Genomic DNA, 22,667 nt, shown 5'->3' with positions numbered 1-22,667 from the left:
AATTAGAGGAGTTTATATGCACAAATGTTTAACTTGAATTATGAACAGAACTAGAGAAACCAAACTTTTTAAGCAGAAATAACATAAAATACATGTAATATAACTTCAGCAATAACGAGGAAAGAACTGAAGCCACAGTTGCAAATCAGAATAGCATATATCTTGAATCCATTGTTCAACAAAAATGTCATATCAATAAAAACAATTCTTAGACCAAATGGTAGGTTATCAAATTGGAAAGGTGCTTTTGGAGTGTTGTAGGATTATTATATACCTCTTAGGTTAAACAAACTTTTATAATCCCAAGAGTACAGTACGATTAGCCATGTCGCATGGGTAGTCATTATTAAAGAAACAACACAGACAATAGTGAGTTTAGGGGTGAGGCAATGTTCTAAAACGCAAGCTAGGCACTCGGCAGCCAACAACCGCACCAGAAAAGTGCTGGGCAGCCAGCCTAGGCGGCCCTGTGCAGCCCTATATGGCGCTGTGCGGTGCAGAAATTTCTTTTCTTTTTTCCTTTCCTTTGAAGCCCTAAATCCTATCCTTCAATGATTCATCTGCCTCTCACGTCGGTTCGACTGCCTCTCTCCTCCGCCGGAAGCATCTGCTCGATGATCTATTTTATGCAATTAATTTTTTTTTAATAATTTATTTTATGCAATTAATTTTTTTTTAATAGTTTATTTTATGCAATTATTTTTTTTTGCCTCCCGCAACGCTTCCAGCGTCGAGGGGCGTGTCCGTTGGACACGTCGCAGGAAGCTTCTGGCGGCACTAGACACTTCGCCGGAGGCTTCCAGCGGCGCCAGAAGCGTCGCAGGACATATCCGACGTCATGGGATGGGCGCGTCACGCAACGCTAGCACCGAAAGCGTCCAATGACGCTTCTGGCGCCGCCGGAAGCCTCCGATGAAACGTCCGGCAGCGCTTGAAGCTTCCGGCGACACGTCCAACGCCGCTGCACCGGGTTTAGCGATGTTTTTTTAAAACAAATTTTGTTTTTTAATTTATTTATTATGTATTTAATTCAAACAGCTCCTCGCTTAAATGGAGTAAATCGAATAGGCTTTTATAAATCCTAATTAAATTATCCCAATAAACTATATAAAAAATATATTTAAAATTAAAATCTTTTTATAAATTTACTTATATTCTAATAATATTATATTTAAAAAATTTTTAATAAATATTATTAATGAATTTATATTCTAATATTTTATATTTAAAATTTTAAAAAAATTAAAATATCTTATTAATTCATATAAATCATATTTATATTCATAATTTTATATTTAAAATTTTTTAGAAATCTAATAAATTTTATTAATTCATATAAATCACATTTATATTCTGACTATATTTTGCTGATTTATATTTTTTGATTTATTGATTTAACTGGCCTTAAGTCTTAATCATGCCAAATACAATAATTTCATCAACTCGAAAGGATATTCCTTTTATATTTTTCTTAGACTTGTTAATGATTCTAAAGTTCCTAAATTTATTCTTAAGTCACTTTTCATGTTATCACAATTACAATGACAAGCAATCCATCATCGATGGCATCCGTCACTCAACCCGAATCCAAAATTCTTACGAGAAATTCAAATGACATCGGATAAGAGTTCGGGATGTTGATTGATCCTAAAAATGTCGACAAAATTAAATACAAATTATAAAAAAACGATGTCAAGGGAGTGTATAGAATCAAGGAGCACATAGGAAATATACTTGAAAATGCATTTGGTTGTCAAAAGCCTCTCAAGAAGATAAAAATAAATGCAAACAAGCTATTTTAGAAGGGAGAAAACAAAAGAACAAAATAATGGAAGAACAAAGTTATAGAGCAGAAGTGACTATTTCTCTAGACGAACAAGAAGGTCCTAAAATTGAAGGGATAGATGAGATTAAAAAACCTCTTCCACTTAGGCCCATGGATAGATATACATCGGTAATTGCTCCAAAAAATATAGGTTCTACTGGAAGTAAAGTGTTTCGCAAAAAAATATTAATAAGGTTCTTTTCAAAGAGAAAACTCCACAAGTTCAATAATATGTTCGGAGATAAGTTTATGAAAATGTAATCCCATTCGATGTTGTTGATAATGATAACTTCAAGCAACTAATGGAGGCAGTAGGTCAATTTGGACCAGGATTCAAGCCTCCAACTCAACATCAACTTAGGGAGACACTATTGAAAGCCTAAATTGAAAGAACAAAGCAACTGCTGAAGAAACATGAAGAAGAATGGGTAAAGAATGAGTGCTCGATCATGACAGATGCATGAAGTCAGAGAAAAAGAAACATCTTAAATTTGTGTGTTAATTGCAAGAAGAGTACTATATTTTTTAGAGTCTAAGGAGTCATCAGACGAGGCACATACAGCTGAACTTATTTTTGAGTATGTTGACTAGTGTGTTGAACAAGTAGAAGCTTAGAATATTGTTCAGATTGTAACAAACAATGTCACCAACAATATGGCTACAATTAAATTGATGAGAGAAAAATGACCTGGGATCTTTTGTTGTTCATGTGCAACTCACACTGTTAAATCTCATGCTTGAAAGTATTGGCAAGCTTCCCCGATATAAAAAGGTTATTGAGCAATCCAAGTCTTTTACCATTTTCATTTATGTTCACCATAAAACTGTCACTGATGAGAAGTTTCACGAAGAAGAGAGAATCCGGACATGAGTTCCAAGTTTGCATCCAATTTTCTCACATTGTAAAGTTTGATTGAAAAAAAAATCTAGTTTAAGGGTCATGTTTACAAAGGGATATTGGCATACATGAGTTTTTGGAATGATGTGACACTTTGTTTAAAAATATTTGCTCCTTTGGTAAGAGTTCTTCGATTGGAAGATGGAGATAGAAAGTCATCTATGGGGTTTATACATGGGGAGTTTCTTCAAGCTAAAGAAGATATCAAGATGGCTCTGAACAACGTGAAATCAAATTATCAATATAACTTAGTGATTATTGAGTCAAAAATGAAGGATAGACTTGATACATCATTGCATACCGCTGTCTTTTTGTTGAATCCCTATTTTTACTATAAAGAAAGTTCTATTGCTCATTACAAGGAGGTTGCGGCGAGGATTTTTGAATGCATAGAAATTTTGCATGTCAATTTGTTAGATCTACAAGATACAATAAAATACAAAATTGAATTATTTGGAAAAACATTGGCAGCAAAAGCATGTAAAAAAAATGATGATATATTTGATCCATGTGCATGGTGTACATATGGTGCTCACACCCAACTTGCTAAGAGTGATACTTTCATTAACTATGGGTGTGAAAGAAATTAGAATACATTTGAAGGAGTAAAACTTTACGTCTTTAATTAAAATAAAGTATCAATTTTTAAAATTTATATGCATGTTACTAACTATAATATTTACTCTTTTTTTTTTAATTCATAAAAAGAAAAGAAATAGATTAGATATCAACAAGTTGAACAATCTAGTATTTGTCCAATTTAATGTTAGATTATTGAAATGTCGATGTTCTTTTTGCAAAAGATGATTTAAATGTTGAATTGTGGATGTTGGGGAAGATGATGAAGTTGAACTAGGTTCCAGACTCACATGCAAATGATTGATGAAACAAGTGGAGCAGATGAAAATCTACAACCCAAAAAAACTCTAGGCTAAGAGAACTTCACGAGGATGATTTTGCATCCGAAGAAGAGGAGGATCACAATAATGATATTGAGTTTGTGTCCAATGAAGAATAAGTTGTTGAAAATTATAGAGAAGTAGAATAAATATGTGATATTTTATTGGTTGTGTAATTTTGAACTCATTTAAAATTTGATGTTATTGTGTTAAAGTTATAATATGCGATTTATGTTGATATCGAGGAATCTGCCTAACAACGCCTAGTCTCCGCCTAGGCGCTGGTTTGTCATCAAACTAGCGTCTAGTGAATTTTAGAACCTTGGGGTGAGGATATAAATGTGAGGTTATTATGAGAGGAAAAATTATATTGATATGATATTTATATGTTCAAAGATATAGAACCTATCATTAAACAAACTGAATTAATTAAAGTTGAAGATAAGGGCAAAAGAAAGGCTGGAGACAATTTTAATTGATATAAATAAAAGTGTTGAATGACAAGTTTTATAAATGAGATGAGATTGTATAACGTAGTGTCAAATAGTTGTGAACAACTTATACATAAATAAATAGAAGAAATAAATAGTTGTTCACAAGAATAAACAGTTGTGAGAACAAAGTAGGAAATTCCTTAAATTAGGAGGTTTAGTTAAATCTTTAGGAATAATTAGTTTCCTATTCTCTCTTCTTATTTCTTATTTTATCTATTGTAATTTTGTATATAATATTCGGTATTCCCATTCTGAAATCAAAAGAATTTCCACATCAATTCTTTCCACATGTTATCAAAGCATTAAGCGTTCAATGCTAATTCTCTTTTCCTTCTAGGCTTCTGCATTTCTTCATCAAGGTCAATTCTGCATTTCTGCATTTCCTAGGCGGATTCAACAACATAGAAATTGAGAAACTTCAAGGATTGTTGAGTTCTATTGATAAACTGTCTGACACATGCTCTTTGACTCTCTCAAGTATCCCCTCACTCATTGTATGAATATCTCAAATTGTTGCTAATTTTGGAAATGTTTACCTTACTCCTAGCCTTATCCTTTAAAACGTCCTCCATGTACCAACCTTGTTTCCGTTCAAAAACTAACAACTGAACTTCACAATCATGCCATCCCCCCCCCCCTCCTCTTCTTATTGTGTTTTCCAAGACCAGGACTCAGGGAGGAGGATTGGATTTGCTAAGGAACATGGTGACCTTTACTACCTTGAATCCACTAAGAAGAATAATTTGTGTATCACAAATGTCTTGATCATTTCTCTTTTAGAGTTTTAAGGATTATGTTTCCTGATCTTTTTCAAAGATTGGATGTTTATGAGTGTGATGTTTGCAAATTGGCAAAATATTCTCGTGTACCCTCTCCTATTAGCAATAAAAGAAGTTCTACTCCCTTTCATTTAATTCATAGTGACATATGAGTCCTTCTAATATTTCCAATGTTACTAGGGTTCGATGGTTTATCTCCTTAATTGATGATTACACTCGGGTTACATGGTTGTTTCTCCTCGAACAAAAATTTGATGTAGCATTATTATTCATAATTTCCACTCAACGATTCAAAATCAATTTGGAGTGAAAAAAAAACTTTAGGACCAATAACGCTAGAGATTACTTCAATCAAACTTTGTCCTCCTATTTCCAACACCAAGGAATTATTCATGATTCGTGTTGTGTTCATACACCCCAACAGAATGGAATAGCAGAAAGGAAAAATGGGCATTTACCCAACACTACTCGTGTCATTCTTCTCCACAATAATGTCCCTAAATCCTATTAGGAAGAAGCTATCCTTAATGTCGCGTACATCACGTGTCTTAGATAACAAGAGTCTCATGCAACTCCTCAACGATTTTTATTCTCATTTTCGAACCACAAATGGACTTACTCCTAGGTTTTTTGGGCGCACTGCTTTTGCCCATATCCATGGTCCGCTACGGGGTAAACTTGACCCTCGTGTCAACAAATGTGTCTTCCTTGAATAGTCATCCACTCAATAAGGGTACAAGTGTTACCACCCTTGATATTAAAAGTTTATATCTCGGCTGATGTTACCTTCATTTAACATACCCCATTCTTCTCCCGGGGGGAGATTTCAGTGACAGAAGATAGCACTACTGAGTCATTTGAACTCATTAACGCTCTTGATCTTCCTCCTACTCAAGTTCATACCAAATCACCTTCTATTCCTATTTCATCTAGTGAGTCACCTCCATCTTCCTTTCCATCAAGTGTTTCTTGTGATACTTCAAGTATTCCTCAAGTGTGTTCAAGGAGAAAGGTCGCTCCAAAGGCTAAACAAGTCCAAGAACCTCAACCACAAACCTCCGACCCTAGTACTTGGATCATGGTAAGATCTGCTCTAACATATAACCTTGACTTTCCCATTGATGTTAGAAAAGGTACTAGAGAATGCACCAAGCACCCTCTCTATCCTCTATCTCACTATGTTTCTCTTAAATATCTATCACTAGCCCACAAAAGGTTCATTGTGAGTCTAAATACCATGACTATTCCCAATACTGTTTCTGAGGCATTTTCATAAAAGGAATGGAGGGATGTCATAAGGGAGAAAATGGATGTATTAGAAAAGAATACGACAGGGGAGGTTATTGAGAAGCCAAAAGAAGAAGAACATTGTTGATTGTAAGTGGATTTTCACACTAAAATACAAAACAGATGAATCTCTTGAGAGATATAAAGCTAGGTTGGTGGCAAAAGGTTATACTCAGACTTGTGATGTAGATTATCAGGAGACCTTTGATCCAGTTGCAAAAATGAATACTGTCAGAGTTTTATTATCTTTAGCTACACACTTCAACGGCTACTCCTACGGTATGAAGTGAAGAATGCATTTCTCCATAGAGATTTAGATGAAACTTATACCAAGAATTCCAAAGGATACTGGTAACAGAGTATGTAAATTGAGGAAGACTCTTTATGCTCTAAAATAATCTCCTAAGACATGGTTTGGAAGATTTGTAAAAGTCATGAAGAAGTATGAGTACAACCAAAACCAAGGGGACCATACGCTCTTCATTAAGCACTTAACGAGGAATGTGACAACTCTTCTAGTTTATGTAGATGATATCATTGTAACTAGAAATGATGAAAAGGAAAAACTGATCTAAAACATAAATTGATAGAGGATTTTGAAATAAAGAAACTGGTAAACTGAGGTATTTCCTTGGTATTGAGGTAGCATAGTCTACCAAAGGAATTTTTATTTCTTAGCAGAAGTATGTGACCGATCTGTTAGCTAAAATAAGGAAGATTGGGAGTAAGCCGATTTCTAGTCCAATGGATCCAAATCACAAGATATGAGAAGCCAAGGAAGAACACCTATCGACAAAAAGATGTATTAGAGGTTGGTTAGTAGGCTCATATACCTTGCTCATACTCATCTCGGCATAGCATCGGTTTTGAGTGTAATCAGTCAATTCATGCATGATCCAAGAGAATCTCACCTTCAAGTTGCTTGCCGAGTATTACATTACTTGAAAAGCACTCGGGGAAAGGGAATTTTATACAAGAGAAATGAGACACTAGCTTTAGAAGCTTACACAGATGCAGACTATGCAGGTTCTCTAGTGGATAAAAGATCAACTACATGATATTGTACTTTCCTTGGTGGTAATCTGGTAACATGGAGTAAGAAGCAAACTGTGATGGCAAGATCATCTGCAAAATCAAAATTGAGATCCATTGCTCGAGAATTATGTGAACTACTGGTTGAAGATTATTCAGGATGATTTGAAAATCAAATGGGAATGCCCCATGAACTTCATTGTAACAATAAGTCAGCTATCAATATTGCTCATAATCCTATTTAACGTGATAAGACTAAGCATATTGAAATTGATAGACATTGTATCAAGGAAAAATTAAAGGAAAGATTAGTGTGTATGTCGTATGTCCCTTCAGAACTACAATTAGTTGATGTGCTAATAAAGAGACTGAACAATTTTAAATTCATGATCTTATAGTCAAGCTAGGAATGAAAAACATCTATCACTCAGTTTGAAGGGGTGAGTTGAACAGCATGAACAACTTGTACAAATAAATAGCAGAAATAAACAGATGTTCACAATCACAAGAATAAACAGTTGTGAGCACAGAGTAGGAAATCCCTTAAATTAAGAGGTTTAGTTAGAAAAATATCTTTAGAAATAATTAGTTTCCTATTCTCTCTTCTTATTTCTTGTTTTATCTATTGTAATTTTGTATATAATACGGGATATTCCCATTCTGAAATGAAAGGAATTTCCACATCAATTCTTTACACATAGATCTCAACTACAAGATAAGGTCCACAAAGTGGACTTCAAATAGTTAGGAAATATGGCTTATTATCGGTACAATTAAATGTGCATGTGTGCGAACAGGCACATGCACGTGCTTCCATAGGTCTGTGTGTGTCATGAAGAGTGAAGGGGGGTCAATGGAGATTCAACTTTAACAAAATTTGGAAGACACATCTGAACAATTGTCTGAATAAGCATTGTGTCAATAAGTTGTACCCTATGAATTTTTAAAAGAGTAGTTGTCCAATGAAAATTCTACTTTTAACATAATTTTGAAAAGCAGATCTGGACAATTATATAAGTATTGTGCCATTAAGTTGTGCCCTGTTGCTTTTGAAAAGAGCTTTTCCATTTTCCAAAGGCTTCCTTGCTGCCATATGGGATTATCTAATGCACTATATGCAGAATCTAGGAGTTTTGATCTTAAGTTGCAAGTACATTGCTCACACAAGCCTGATTCAATGAATGAAATAACTCTGAGCTGCATCAAGGTTACAACTAGGTCAACTAGAGATCTATATCCAGCAACCCAACTAGGTCAACTAAGCATTTTGCCTGAAACTATTTGTTGGATGCTTCCCAACCTTGCATTACAGAATGCTCTAATAGTAGATATGCAATTTTTACACCAAAGGAAAAGCATGCAAGTTTCCAGAACAAGTAGTTAAAGACTCTGAGATAGACACAAGAATTGGTACTTCTAAGCATATCACGAAATAATGATAGAGACATGTCGAACATATATATCAGGTTATATAATTCTGCTACTGCTAAAAAGAAAACAGTGTATGCATAACTCAGTGCATATCAATACCTGAGCTGGAAATTGAGTTCTCTCTGTCCCATTTTCCGTCCAAGCATAAGGGTCAATGTTCATCTGGCCATAACTTGCAGCCTCAAAAATGCCATGCATTGACTTATCAGAATAATTGAACAGAAACAAGGGTAGACCCGGGCCAATTTTGCACACATAAGAGAAATGAGCATACGGCAAGCCTGCCAATCAGGATTTCAGTGACCAAATTCAATTAGAAGGCAAAAACTCGCTTATTCTAATGCATTTACATGCAGAATAAAGGCTTCAAGATCACAACTCTTTAAGTTATCACTAACCAAATAATTGCTTGGCAAGACATTCCTTCATCGTCACATTCTTGCAGCCAAAGATCACTCCTCCCAGGTCATTCGTGCGCAAGTTCCTCACAGTCCCAGGCGTGGAGCCGTTGTCACCTACCATATGACAGGGCTGAGGCCACCGCAGCCCCTGGATCGATGGCGTATTGCTCTTAGGGTCCATCCAGATCCCAAACCGTGTGTGCCTTAAGTACGCTGCAGTCCGACGAACCCTAATCCCTAAAGCAAATCCGAGAACAAAAACTGGTGGCAAAGGGAGACAAAAAAAGGTCTCAACTCAGCATTGAAGCAGATAACAGATCAAAGACAGAAAAGCGACAAACTCCCTTACGTGTGCAAGAAGAAACACTAAACCAGCACTAGAGAAGGGATCCACAGAAGAACGCGGGCACTACGTCATGAACAGAAGGGGAACCACGAGGCCGATGAAGATCGCCGACAGAGAGCGGGCGGGAAAGGAAAGAATTAGGGTTTTAGAGGAAGTTGCTGGGAATTGGATGAGGAGGAGCGAGTGGTTTCGTTTCCAATTTTTAAACGTCAAATATTTTGCTTGCCTTAATTAAATTCATTTAACCAATCTACTCGACTAAAATTAAAATATCAGTTTAATTAATTTAGAAATTCAATTCTTTTTTTCGATAAATTAGAGAAAAATCTTCAATCGCAATGTTAACTTTACATGTAATTCTCATATCAAAAAAAAATTATTTCCACTCCCTGCATATAAAGTATTACTTGTTTCAACTCACTCATGCAAATATTATTACCTAAATTGTCCCTCAGATTTTTTAGGTACAAAAAGTCCAAAATTAAATACAAAAAATTCAAAAACGAGTATAATTCTTCTTAAAGTCAACACTTTATATTAAAATCGAGTATATTTTCTATCAAAATCGTCCATCTTATTTTTTAGGTATAAAAAGTCTAAAAACAAGTATAATTCCTGTTAAATTCAGCACTTTACACTAAAATCCAGTACTCTATACTAGGATCGAGTATATTTTCTATCGAAATTAATCCTCATATTTTTTTAGTTCAAATAGTCTAAAAATGAGTATAATTTTTATTAAATTCAGCACATTAAACTAAAATTGAGTATATTTTGAGATGAAAAAAAAATCGTACTCAATTTGATAGAAAATATACTAGATTCTAAATTAATATACTCAATTTAAGAGGATTTATACTGATTTTTTAACTTTTTGTACCTAAAAATATCATGAGTAATTAGGTAATATGTTTGATTGGGAAGTGAAAATAAAGATTCTCATGAATAAAAACTGTATGTAAATATTTATTTACTAATAAGGACTGCATGCAAAATTACCCATCTTTTAACCTCTTGGTTTAAATTTAATAAAAATTTAATTATTTCAATTTTTATACAAAAGTTCGATGAGCTCAGATTGATTAAGTCTTAACAAAATTAATTGATTCAACCCATTCGTTTAATTTTAATTTAAATGATTCCGATTCAGTTATTGACATATTGTTGACTCTAGTTCGGATCCTCTGTCCCCATGTCCCACTGTCGATCGGACGGACCAGATTACATCTCAATACATCATGGCATCTTTAAGATGTGTGCAGTATCCTCGTAATATGCAAAGCATCCTTGAGATGTAATCTAACCCGTTCGATCGACAATAGGACACGGGGACAAAGAGAAATGGAGACAGAGAATCCGAACTGTGTTGACTCCTACTCTTATTTACAGGTTATAACTATTTTTTAAAAAAAAAATAAGAAAAATATTATTACGATTGAAAAAAAACTCATTATGATAAAAAATAGATGATTAAAAAAATTTTTTTTGTCTAAAAAATTCATGATAAGCTTACTTACTATCCCTTTAATATCTTATTGTCAATTGATTTGGTGAAGTCTTAAATTAGATTATATTAATATCTTTTTTCTTTTCAAATCTAAAATAATTTTAAAATTTATTAGTAATTTCAACTTCTTATCTTTCTCAAATCACAAATGAACATTGATCCTGTCCGACTGCTGAATCAACGGACGCTGGGCACGGGACGCTCTCCGACTACTGACGTGGATCTTCGACTGGAGGCACGAAGCTTCGGCGAACCTGCATAGAAGTCGGGCCGGGAAGGGGTTCCCGGCGGCGACCCTCCGACGCTCAAGTCAGGTAAGCAAATGGTGGAAAAAGTAGCTCCAAAGGTGTTCCACGCGTACCTCCGGCGAAGTATGAGGCTCGTTATATAGAGCGGTGAAAGAGCTCCTGCACGTCCACCGAGGAGAATATGTGTCCGCAGCCCATGCCTCGGTATGTATCTGTCAGAAAGCTTACCTGACGTCATACTGCTACAGTCCACGCACGTCTTCGATGGGACAACGGAGCACCTTGTTGTCAGACTTGGCGTATGGCCTAGCCATAGGACTTGACAGCTGTCATAAAATGTTCTTGTCCCTCTTTACTGATCACAGGCCAGGGCGTCCGGCAGGCCGGCCGGACGGGGAGTCCGTCCGGCCAGCCCTCAACTTACGCGCCGGCCGGACGGCACTCACATCACGTCCGTCCGATCATCCCTTGACCTCCATATGCTGGGGATATTTTCGGTAGGGTGGTATGTAGGGACTGTTTAGCAGTATATCACTTTCTCTTAGGCCTTCCGCTCGGCTCTTTGCTACTATTATATTGAGCGTCGGAACCCCGACTCCTGTCAGGGCGACTTTTGCCCTCGGCTGTTCACCGGTCGGCCGGCCGGGAGGTCGGCTCATCCTTCTCCGGTCGGGCACCTGGCCTTCTGACTCCCGCGTGGCACTGGCATCTCAGAATGGGGGTCCCCTGTTCTAACCGTCGGATCACTTGCCTTCCCCTCAAGTCTAGTCGAAGGAGGCGAAGTCCGACTGACTGGACTGCCGATCTGATCGAGTGGCGACCGATACCTTAGTCCGCTCGGACAGGCTGAGGGTTGCTCGGTCGTTCGGTGATATCTTGCCCGTGCCTTGGAAATTATGTCGAGGCGTCTGTCAACCACGTGCGTTAACCCGTAACTTGCTGACACGTGGCTACCTTTCTCTTGTCAGGGTATGGCGGTGGCGTCACTTCCGATGGGACAGTCGCCGTTTGAAATGAACGGCTGGATGATGACCTCGTTATCGACGACCTGGATCGGACGGTTGAAATTGATAGCGGCCGCCCTTATAAAGTTCCGACTCCCGCTTTCCGCCGCATTTCGGCCTCATCTCCTCCCGACACCTCGCTGCTCCTTTCTTCTCCGGCAACCTTACGTTCCGGCTCTCCGGCGACCCTACAGCTTCTTCCGATCATCTCCCTTGCCCGTAAGGCTTCCTTTCCCTTGCTGCCTCTCCTTTCTTCTCTCTATTAGCTATTTCTTTTATCATCCCGCACTCTTTCCTAGTTTTATTTCTCCTTCCTTCCATCACGCGTGCATCCCTGGCCTTATACCATGACCAGTACCTCATAGCTGACCGGCGGTGCTCCTGGTCTTTGGTATTCGACCATGGAAAGTCGGTTTGACGAGGAGGACGCCTTGCGCCTCACTCGAACCTATGATCTGCCGACCGACCACCACATCATAGTAGCTGACACCACCGACCGGCCACATGAACCGCCGTCCGGTACCGTTCTTTTCTTCCGAGACCAATTTTTGGCCGGGCTGCGTTTTCCACCCCACAAGTTCTTCTTACAAGTCTGCAATTATTTTCGCATTCCGCTCGGCCAGGTAGTTCCTAACTCCATTAGGCTGTTGAGCGGAGTGATAGTCCTTTTTAAACTGAACAACATCCCCCTCGACCCTAAGATTTTTCATTACTTTTTTTATCCCAAGCAAGCCGAGTGGGGTACCTTTATTTTCCAGTCTAGGATAGGTTTCGTCCTTTTTGATAATATGCCGAGCTCCAACAAACATTGGAAGGAGCACTTTTTCTATGTGCGTTTTCCCGAGCCGCCAACTTTCCGTACCAAGTGGCAGACGGCGATGCCGGCGCAACCGGAGCTGGCAAATTTAGAGGCGATGCGGCATACCTTCATGCGGCCGAGCGGTTGGTGGGTCAGCGCTATCACATTGACAAGCTGCTCCTTCCGGGAGTAATGTATATATTCGGCCTGTCTTCTACCCCAGCCGATCTGCCCTACAGCATGAGTAAGCGATTCTCATCCCTCCTTTTTCTTTTGTTCTAATTGATTTAATCTTTATTTCTGCAGCTGAAGTTATGTGGCGTGCTAAGGCGACCGAGAAGCTCAAATTGAAGGCCGCTCAGATTGAGGCGGTGAAGAACAAGGAGGTCACGGAGTGGGGCCTTGATCCAGCTGATCCGACCGGCGAAGTAGGTGAGGGGACTCAGGATGCCCCCGAAGCCTTAGCAGCTACTACCTCTCACGACGAGGTAGCGGGCGGCACAGAACCTTCTACCCAAGCCGAGGTGGAGGGCCGTTCGGCCGATGATGTTCCCCTGCTCACTCGGAAGCGCAGACGGCCAGAGCCGGCATCTGCATCAATTGCCTTTGATGAGTCACAACCCGAGCGGGGCGCGGATGCTCCGATGTTATCGGGAACCATTTCTCTAGAGAGTACTCCGACCCCACATGGCTCTCCGAGGGCAAGCTATGAGGCGCCGCCGTCCAGCCCTTCAAGAACTCTGCGTCGTATCAGGCGTTTGGGCGAGCTTCCCTCCTCGTCCACCGGTGGGCCGTCCGGTAAGGCCGATGCTTCTCAGAGCGAGCCGAGCAGCCCAAATTTAATTAAAACCGTCCTGCGCCTCCCCTCAGAGGAATACATGGCTGCTGCTGATCGGCCATTGGTCCCCGAGCAGCAGATCACCTTGACGGGCCCTCTTGCAAAAGCTTGGGAGGATGCTCGGCGCTGAATAACCGCGATGACTCCCGGGCAGCTCGGCGACAGCAACCTTCAACAGGCCACCGGGGTATGCTCTTTTCCTTTGTTCGTGTATTTGGATTTAGTTTTTAACCTGTTCGCTTTTGCTCGCAGAACTGGGTGGAGCAGATTGCCATTAGCAATCGGTTGGCCGAGCTGGAGGATGAATTGAAAAAACTTAAAGCCGCAGGGGACAACTGTCAACCGACGACCGCTCTGGAGAAGGCCAAAAGATTGCTGGATGCCGAACGGAAATGAGCTTCCGATCTGGCGAGCGAGGTCGCTCGGCTTGAAGCGGTGGTCAAACAACGAGATAAGGAGATCAAGACGGCGACCACTAGGAAGCGCCAGGCCATCGATGACATGGACCGAATGAAGGTGGAGATCAGAGGGCTAGAGCAACGCATCAAGGATCTGGATGCCCTTCTGGCCACAAAGAAGGAGGGCCGCTCGGCCGATCTACTCAAATTTGAAGGGGATTTAAAGGCTCTCCATGCTGCCAACGATGCCTCCCAGGCCGCACTCAAAGAGTATCAAGAGGGGGAGTCGGCTCGCTCTGAGGAAGTGAGGAAGGCATTCGTCCGCTCGGATGCCTTTGGGGAGAAATTTACTGACAAGATCTCCCTCACCTTTGAAGAGGCGATCAAGGCGGCTGTGGATCACTTGAAGACCAAGGGCCACCTTCCCGCCGAGCTGACCATCCCCCCAGAGGATCTGGCTACCGTGATGGGCGCCATTCCTGATGCACTTTTTGATTTTGACGCGTGAGGAGTGTTTTTCATCAACTTTTTTGTTCCCCTGCCGTTCGGCCAAACTTGTTTTTTGCTGTAACTTTTTTGGTTTGCCCAGTGCTCGGCATAAATAGATTATCTTTTCCGTTCCTTCAACTTTTGTTTTGGCAAGAAAATTTTCTTTCGTCACATTAAGTGTTCTTTAAAACTCCTCCGCTCGGCTTCACGCTCTAACGTAGACTCAAGCCGCTTGCCTTCAATAACGTCTTTCGCCATGCAATTGGGCAGCCGCTCGGCGCGCGAACGTCACCCGTTCACGTGCTCACATTTTTAATTCTAATTAACCATCTTTTGTTGTGCGCCTTACCTCAAAGGGGTTTTCGCTAGATTTTTGAAATGCGAGCCGCTCGGACGTTTATGGACGCCGTCTCGTCTCTCGATATTTAACGTCGGAGCTCGACGGTCTTCCGCTCGGACGTTTATAGACGCCGGCTCGTCTCTCGATATTTAACGTAGGAGCTCGACGGTCTTCCGCTCGGACGTTTATAGACGCCGGCTCGTCTCTCGATATTTAACGTCGGAGCTCGACGGTCTTCCGCTCGGAGGGTTTATAGACGCTGGCTCGTCTCTCGATATTTAACGTCGGAGCTCGACGGTCTTCCGCTTGGAGGGTTTATAGACGCCGGCTCGTCTCTCGATATTTAACGTCGGAGCTCGACGGTCTTCCGCTCGGAGGGTTTATAGACGCCGGCTCGTCTCTCGATATTTAACGTCGGAGCTCGACGGTCTTCCGCTCGGAGGGTTTATAGACGCCGGCTCGTCTCTCGATATTTAACGTCGGAGCTCGACGGTCTTCCGCTCGGACGTTTATAGACGCCGGCTCGTCTCTCGATATTTAACGTCGGAGCTCGACGATCTTCCGCTCGGAGGGTTTATAGACGCCGGCTCGTCTCTCGATATTTAACGTCGGAGCTCGACGGTCTTCCGCTCGGAGGGTTTATAGACGCCGGCTCGGGAACTGCACCTCGCGTATATGGTCGGCCTCCAGAAGCTTCTCCACCTCCGCCCGGATGATGACATTCTGCTCAGCGCTGAAATCTCTTTTTCTCTGCTTGACTGGCCGAGCGTCCGGTCGGACGTGGAGCTCATGCTGCGCAATACTTGGTGAAATTCCGGGCAGCTCATGTGTCGACCAGACGAAGACATCATGGTTTCTTCTGAGGCATTGGATTAGCTCCTCTTTCTGCTTCACCTCCAGATCAAACGCGATGAAGGTCGTGGCCTCCGATCAGGTCGGGTGTATCTGCACTTCCTCTTTTTCTTCATAAACTAAAGAGTGAGGCTTTTCAGTTATGGTGTTTACCTCGATCCGGGGCGATTTCCGAGCCGAACTTGCTTCTACTCGGACCATTTCAATGTAGCATCGCCGAGTTGCCAGCTGGTCTCCCCGTACTTCACCCACTCTATCCTCCACGGGGAACTTGATCTTCTGGTAGAAGGTGGAGACGGCTGCTCGGAACTCACTGAGCGCCGGTCGTCCCAAAATGACGTTGTAGGACGAAGGAGAGTCGACCACCACGAAGTTTGCTGTCCTCGTCCTCCTGAGCGGCTCTTCTCCCAGCGAGATAGCCAGCCGAACCTGTCCGACCGGCTGAACTTCATTACCCGTGAACCCGTATAGGGGGGTTGTCATGGGTAGCAGCTCGGCTTGACCAATTTACAGCTGATCGAACGCCTTCTTGAATATGATGTTGACTGAGCTCCCTGTGTCAACAAATACGCGGTGAATAGTGTAGTTGGCTATTACCGCTTTGATGAGCAGAGCGTCGTCATGGGGCACTTCAACTCCTTCCAAGTCCCCGGGTCCGAAACTGATTTCGGGTCCGTTCGCCCGCTCTCTGCTGCAGCCGACTGCATGGATTTGGAGTTGCCGGACGCTCGCCTTTCTTGCTCGGTTAGAGTCTCCTCCGGTCGGCCCGTCAGCAATGATGTTGATCTCGCCTCGGGAAGTATTACTTCTATTCTCTTCTTCCCGAGCGGATGGTCGAGACCTTTCTCGTGACATTCGGCGATTCTCCTGCCTTGGAGAACGATGCCGATCGGGAGTCTGTTGCTGTCGCCTATCGGTTCGCGTCTGATCGGCTTCATGTGCTCTCTGTCGCCTGTCGACTGAGGGAGACCGTCGGCTGCCATTCCGGGGCACGAGATGAGCCACGAAGGGAAGATTCGACAATCCCTGGTGTTGTGCGTATCTGTCCGGTGGAAGGAGCAGAACATCGGGGTCCATTTCTTCTTTGGCTTGGGCCGGGCGGTAGCTACTTCTTGCACGTGGGACCTGACATGGGGGGATCGGATTCCTTCGTCTCTCGGTCCTCTGGGCGGCTGATGAGCGGCGTGCTGTTTCCGCTCGGCAGGAGGAGCCCGCTCGGTTGGAGTTTCTTTTTTTCTGGCTGCTTGCACTTCTTCCACGTTGATGTATTCGTTGGCCCGGTGTAGCATATGATCATAGTCTCGGGGCGGCTTTCGAATGAGCGATCGGAAGAAATCCCCATCCACTAGGCCTTGTGTGAAGGCATTCATCATGGTCTCCGAGGTGGCCGTTGGGATGTCCATGGCCACTTTGTTGAACCGCTGGATGTAAGCTCGGAGCGATTCACGGGCTTCTTGTTTGATGGCGAACAAGCTCACGCTCGTTTTCTGGTAGCGCCGACTACTTGCAAAATGATGGAGGAAGGCCGTTCGGAAGTCCTTAAAGCTTGTGATGGATCCGTCCGGCAGCCTCCGAAACCACCGTTGAGCCGATCCCGAGAGAGTGGTAAGAAAAACTCGGCATTTTACCCCATTTGTGTATTGATGCAGGGTTGCCGTGTTATCAAACGTACCCAGATGATCATCTGGGTCGGTTGTCCCATTATACTCGCCGATCGTTGGAGGCACGTAGTGCTTCGGCAGAGGATCTCGTAGAATTGCCTCTGAAAATTGGCGATTAATCCTCTCGGGCGATGCGTCCGCTCGGGGGGCTTTCCCTTTTCTATCATCTCGTCTAGGCATTTCGTCCGAAGAAGATCCCCGATCTCTATGAGCTGCTGCGGCTTCAGGGGTGCGGAATAGGGCTCGATGAAATGCAACGATGGCTGGCGGTGCTTCCGCTCGACCACCCGACGCTGACGTTGCTTGCTGCTCCGGCCGCTCGGCTGTGGCTTTCTGTTTTTGCTCCACAAGCTTGGCGGCCCTTATCTCGATCAGAGCATCGAGTTCCTCCGTCGAAAGCGTCACTGTGTGTTGTCGTCCAGCCTCGTCCATTGTTTCCGTTCGGATGCAGGAGCGTTCCCACAGACGGCGCCAAATTGATCCTGTCCGACTGCTGAATCAACGGACGCTGGGCATGGGGCGCTCTCCGACTACTGACGTGGATCTTCGACTGGAGGCACGAAGCTCCGGTGAACCTGCACAGAAGTCGGGCCGGGAAGGGGTTCCCGGCGGCGACCCTCCGACGCTCAAGTCAGGTAAGCAAGTGGTGGAAAAAGTAGCTCCAAAGGTGTTCCACGCGTACCTCCGGCGAAGTATGAGGCTCGTTATATAGAGCGGTGAAAGAGCTCCTGCACGTCCACCGAGGCGAATATGTGTCTGCAGCTCATGCCTCGGTATGTATCTGTCAGAAAGCTTACCTGACGCCATACTGCTACAGTCCACGCACATCTTCGATGGGACAACGGAGCACCTTGTTGTCAGACTTGGCGTATGGCCTAGCCATAGGACTTGACAGCTGTCATAAAATGTTCTTGTCCCTCTTTACTGATCACAGGCCAGGGCGTCCGGCAGGCCGGCCGGACGGGGAGTCCGTCCGGCCAGCCCTTAACTTACGCGCCGGCCGGACGGCACTCACATCACGTCCGTCCGATCATCCCTTGACCTCTATATGCTGGGGATATTTTCGGTAGGGTGGTATGTAGGGACTGTTTAGCAGTATATCACCTTCTCTTAGGCCTTTCGCTCGGCTCTTTGCTACTATTATATTGAGCGTCGGAACCCCGACTCCTGTCGGGACGACTTTTGCCCTCGGTTGTTCACCGGTCGACCGGCCGGGAGGTCGGCTCATCCTTCTCCGGTCGGCCACCTGGCCTTCTGACTCCCGCGTGGCACTGGCATCTCAGAATGGGGGTCCCTTGTTCTAACCGCCGGATCAAACCTAATTTCTACTATCTATATCGTATCTTCTCATTATCTTAATTCATCTATATCTCATCGATTCTTCAGGAAAAATCATAATCAAATCTATCTATCTTTGTATCTCAAGATATTCTCACTGTATAACTTAAAATATAATTAATAACATAATTTCATTAAGATTTTATAGAATAAATTATACTGGTATCGAATAATATTATTAATTACTTAACAGAAAATATTTATTTTATATAATTTATACATATTCACACATACGTTGCGTGTGCACAACGGCTACTTAAAATTAAAAATTTTAAAGGTGTAAGCAAATTAGCAAAAATCTCTTATGGAAAACCAGACATTAAAATAGATGTAAATTGTTTGAAATTTGATCATTACCAGCTTATAAAAACTCAAAATATAACATTACTATTTTCTTATTTAAAAAAATATGGAAATTTAACTTATAAGTTACCTTATAACTAACTGTGTCAGTTTTTAACAACGCAAGTTGATTTACAAATTATATTAAGCCTTTATATTTTTTGCTATTTTCTAAGTAGAATATTTTTTACTTTTTTTATACCCAGAAGAATTTATTTTGATGAAAAAATAGCCTAAATGTTTCAAATAGAAATATTGATTTTTTTTGTCATTATTGAATTTGTGGATTGCTTGTCTAGTTGATATTGCTGACTTGGTGAGGATAATGTGACAAAAGAGTGACCTACAGCTGACAATCTCTATGACTAAATCCTTTCAAGTCCCAAAGTGGGACAAGTTAACACCTTTATCCACTTGCAGAAAACAAGAGGGTAGGCTAAGAATGATAATTGAGGACAGAACAGTAGCTCGAAAATAGCTTAATCCCAAAAAATTAGATAAGATTACATCTTTGTTATTATAGGATGAATACTGAGACAAGAATACAACATATAAACTGTGTACAGGAGTACAAGACTAGAGGTCTCGAATCAATGAACGAATTTAACCAGTCTTCTATCACTTTGAACAAGTTCTACTGAGTTTGTTGTTTGTTTGCTGCATGATCTCCTAAAACCACTTTAATTTAGAAATGAATCGATGGACAAGTCTTCATTTGGTTCTTCTTTAGTTTCAGTGAAAAAGTTACCCATGCGCGCAGATTGTTGTAGATTGATAGGGTTGATTGAATTTTGATAACCTGAGAAACCAAAACTCCCAGCAGCATTGAGTCTTCCGTTGAAGATGTTGCTGGAAGCAATCTGGTTGACGTGATTCGCCATGGCTGACGGGCGAATGGCCATTCCGATGCCATTGTTGTCTGGCTGAGGCCTGGTAAGTAGGTGCGCGCCACTTCCTCTAGCTGCAGGGATATCATGGTTGTGCTTGCCTTCGTAGGTAGTGATAACTGATCTCATATCATGGGATGCTCTCTCCACATGTTTCCTCACCGGGCAACCCACGGTGGTGCATTTGTAGTAACTCCTATTGATCAACAAAGTTCGTATTAAGCATAATTGTAGCAAGTCTTAGTTTTGATACGAATATGGATGGAAGTATCATTAACTAACCTTGGATTTGGATTCCCTTTCACCACTTTCTGCCCATACTTCCTCCAGCGATACCCATCGTCAAGGATGTCGATGTCGCTTTGCGTCTGAACAACCACTCTTGGCTCTCTAACAGTTCTATTTCCAGGAGCTGACAACCCTTCAGTCTCACCATCTCCCTTCCTGAAGCAAATTACAAGCCATAGGCACATTAAGACACATTCAACAGCATTAAAATTTGATCGAGTACAATTACTATCTAAAAGTTTGAGACACCTTACCATCGCTTGGAATCAGGCTCATCTTCGTCGAAGTCATCTCCACCCTGGTTACTCTTCTGAGAGCTCATATCAATCTCGTCATCGCCAAAAGACACTGATGAATCATCCGGTGTTTGAACTGAATCAATAGGCATGCCCGACCGCACACCAAAGGAGTTCTCAGAAGCTTCAGAAGGCACAGCACCCTGGACTGCTTGAGCTACAGCAGCTGAGTTCCTCCTGGTGGACTGAGGCTTTGGGTGATTATGAGTCCCCTTGTACACAATCTCAGTGATCTGCCCGTCCAAGGCTCTCTCTACCTTCTTCTTCATGGGGCAACCAGGGTAAGAGCACTTGTAGTAGCTCCTCGGATTTTCACTTCCTTTGACCTGTTTCTGGCCATACTTTCTCCAGTTGTATCCATCATCCAACCTCCTCTGATTTTGAATGGGAAGGGAAGGTTGGATTTCGGTACTGCCATTGCTGGTCTGGGAGTTTGCCTGAGTTGGAGCTACAGCTTCAACTTTGATGCTGGGTTTCATGGAAGATAGCTCAGAGTTTTTGCCCTGATTGAAATAGAGTTAAGAGTAAGATTTTTAGCGACTTAAGCTCGACATATAATTAATTTAATCCAGTAAAAAGATGGAAGAATTGATACCGCTGAAATTGCAGCCAAGGAATTCTGGTAAGGAGGTATCTGATAACTTTGGGGATTTGTGTTGGTATGGAAGGAGAAGTCAGAGGAGGATCTGCTTTCAAGTCTGTTCCCAAATTGAGAATTAGCTAAGGAGAATCTGGAATTCAAAGCCTGTGCTGGAAAAGTCCCAGTAGTTGGAGATGGCAAGATCTGTTCAACAAAAATTGCGATCTTCAGCTCAATCATTAAGGAGAACATCTAATTTACAAAAACAATTAAGAAATAGAAGCCCTTTTGCTGCTGATCCTCACACGGACAGTGTTCTATCCACAAATAAACTTGCTAAACTTGAAAAATAACACAAAAACAAAATCGCAACCCCGTGTCAATAAATCAGATCATTAATTTTCTCCTAAGAAAATCACATACTAAAGTGCTACATGTGTATGGATCGAGCAGATATCAGCATCATAATATCCTAAATTAAATCATAAAAAATGATCAAATTAGGCGAACTTGGAGTAAAATAAACTCGATCATGGAAAAACAAAAACAGGGTTCATGTTTAGAATAGCTAGGGTTAATTAACCTAAAAAAGAACCAATTTTATCGTGGACTTACATGAGAAGAAGAGAGAAGAACAGGGGAGTCGAGGAGTTCGGCGGGGCTGAGCCCAGCGGGGATGGAGAAGTATGAAGAAGGAGAGACCGGAGGTCGGGAGATAGGTAGTGAGGGAGGCGGCGCCGACTTAAACTTGGGCACTCCTCCGAAGTCTCCGCCCGTCGACCGAACGCCTCCGCCGTCTCCAGCGAGAAGATCGGTGAAGGAGGAGTAGGTCGGCGAGAAGGAGAACGCCGACGCAGACGTGGAGTTAGCCGAGGCGTCCAAACTGCCGGTGGACGAAGTCATCGGAGACGAAGAGGAACAAAAATAGAAAAGAGGGCGAAATTTTGGAATTTAAAGGGCTCTAGAGAGAGAGAGAAAGAGAGAGAGAGAGAGAGAGAGAGAGGAGGGTAGCTTCGTCGAGAGAGACGAAACCGGTCAAAACACGTGCATTTGACCGGAGCCGGTGGCGGCTGACGCAGGATACCGCGAAGCTTCCACGAAGAGTTTGAGGCCATTTTAATTCTGCAAATATATTATTATTTTTTTAATATTAATATTTAGAAATTTTGAATAAAAATATATATAAAAAAAATGGATCGATGTCTTTAGAAGATTTTCGATAGCTCTCTAAATTAAGTTTTAGCTTAAAAATTATTATCGTCGGATCATTTTAATTAAGTTAAAATAGTTTTGATTAATATTAGAAAAGCTTTAATAAATTTAAAATAATTTTAATTAATATTAGTGTAATTTTTTTATATATTTTGACATTCGAATATTCTTCTAATAATAATGAAAAATTAAAAAT

General features: G+C 42.0%; 2 protein-coding genes across 2 annotated transcripts in view; both read right to left on the bottom strand.

Moving 5' to 3' along the window:
• The window catches only part of LOC122045008, a 32,074-nt gene extending 22,480 nt beyond the window's left edge, over positions 1-9,594 (bottom strand). The window contains exons 1-3 of the mRNA XM_042605050.1: positions 9,396-9,594; positions 9,044-9,307; positions 8,745-8,926 (exon numbers count right to left, since the gene is read on the bottom strand). Coding sequence (XP_042460984.1) covers positions 8,745-8,926; positions 9,044-9,227 — 366 coding nt within the window. The 5' untranslated portion in view covers positions 9,228-9,307; positions 9,396-9,594. The remainder of the gene's footprint in view (positions 1-8,744; positions 8,927-9,043; positions 9,308-9,395) is intronic.
• Positions 9,595-19,672: 10,078 nt separating this feature from the next.
• On the bottom strand, positions 19,673-22,201 carry LOC122045007 (WRKY transcription factor WRKY24-like). Its single transcript, XM_042605049.1, has 5 exons — positions 21,875-22,201; positions 21,275-21,463; positions 20,638-21,182; positions 20,378-20,539; positions 19,673-20,291 (listed from the first exon to the last, which is right to left on the bottom strand). Exons 1-5 carry the CDS (start codon positions 22,160-22,162, stop codon positions 19,889-19,891), a joined length of 1,587 nt encoding a protein of 528 aa, XP_042460983.1. The 5' UTR covers positions 22,163-22,201; the 3' UTR covers positions 19,673-19,888.
• Positions 22,202-22,667: the final 466 nt, after the last annotated feature.

This window comes from Zingiber officinale, chromosome 2B (assembly GCF_018446385.1).
Source record: "Zingiber officinale cultivar Zhangliang chromosome 2B, Zo_v1.1, whole genome shotgun sequence".
Lineage (NCBI taxonomy): Eukaryota > Viridiplantae > Streptophyta > Magnoliopsida > Zingiberales > Zingiberaceae > Zingiber > Zingiber officinale.
Note: the sequence above shows the minus strand (reverse complement) of the source record. Positions and strands in the feature narration are given on the sequence as shown.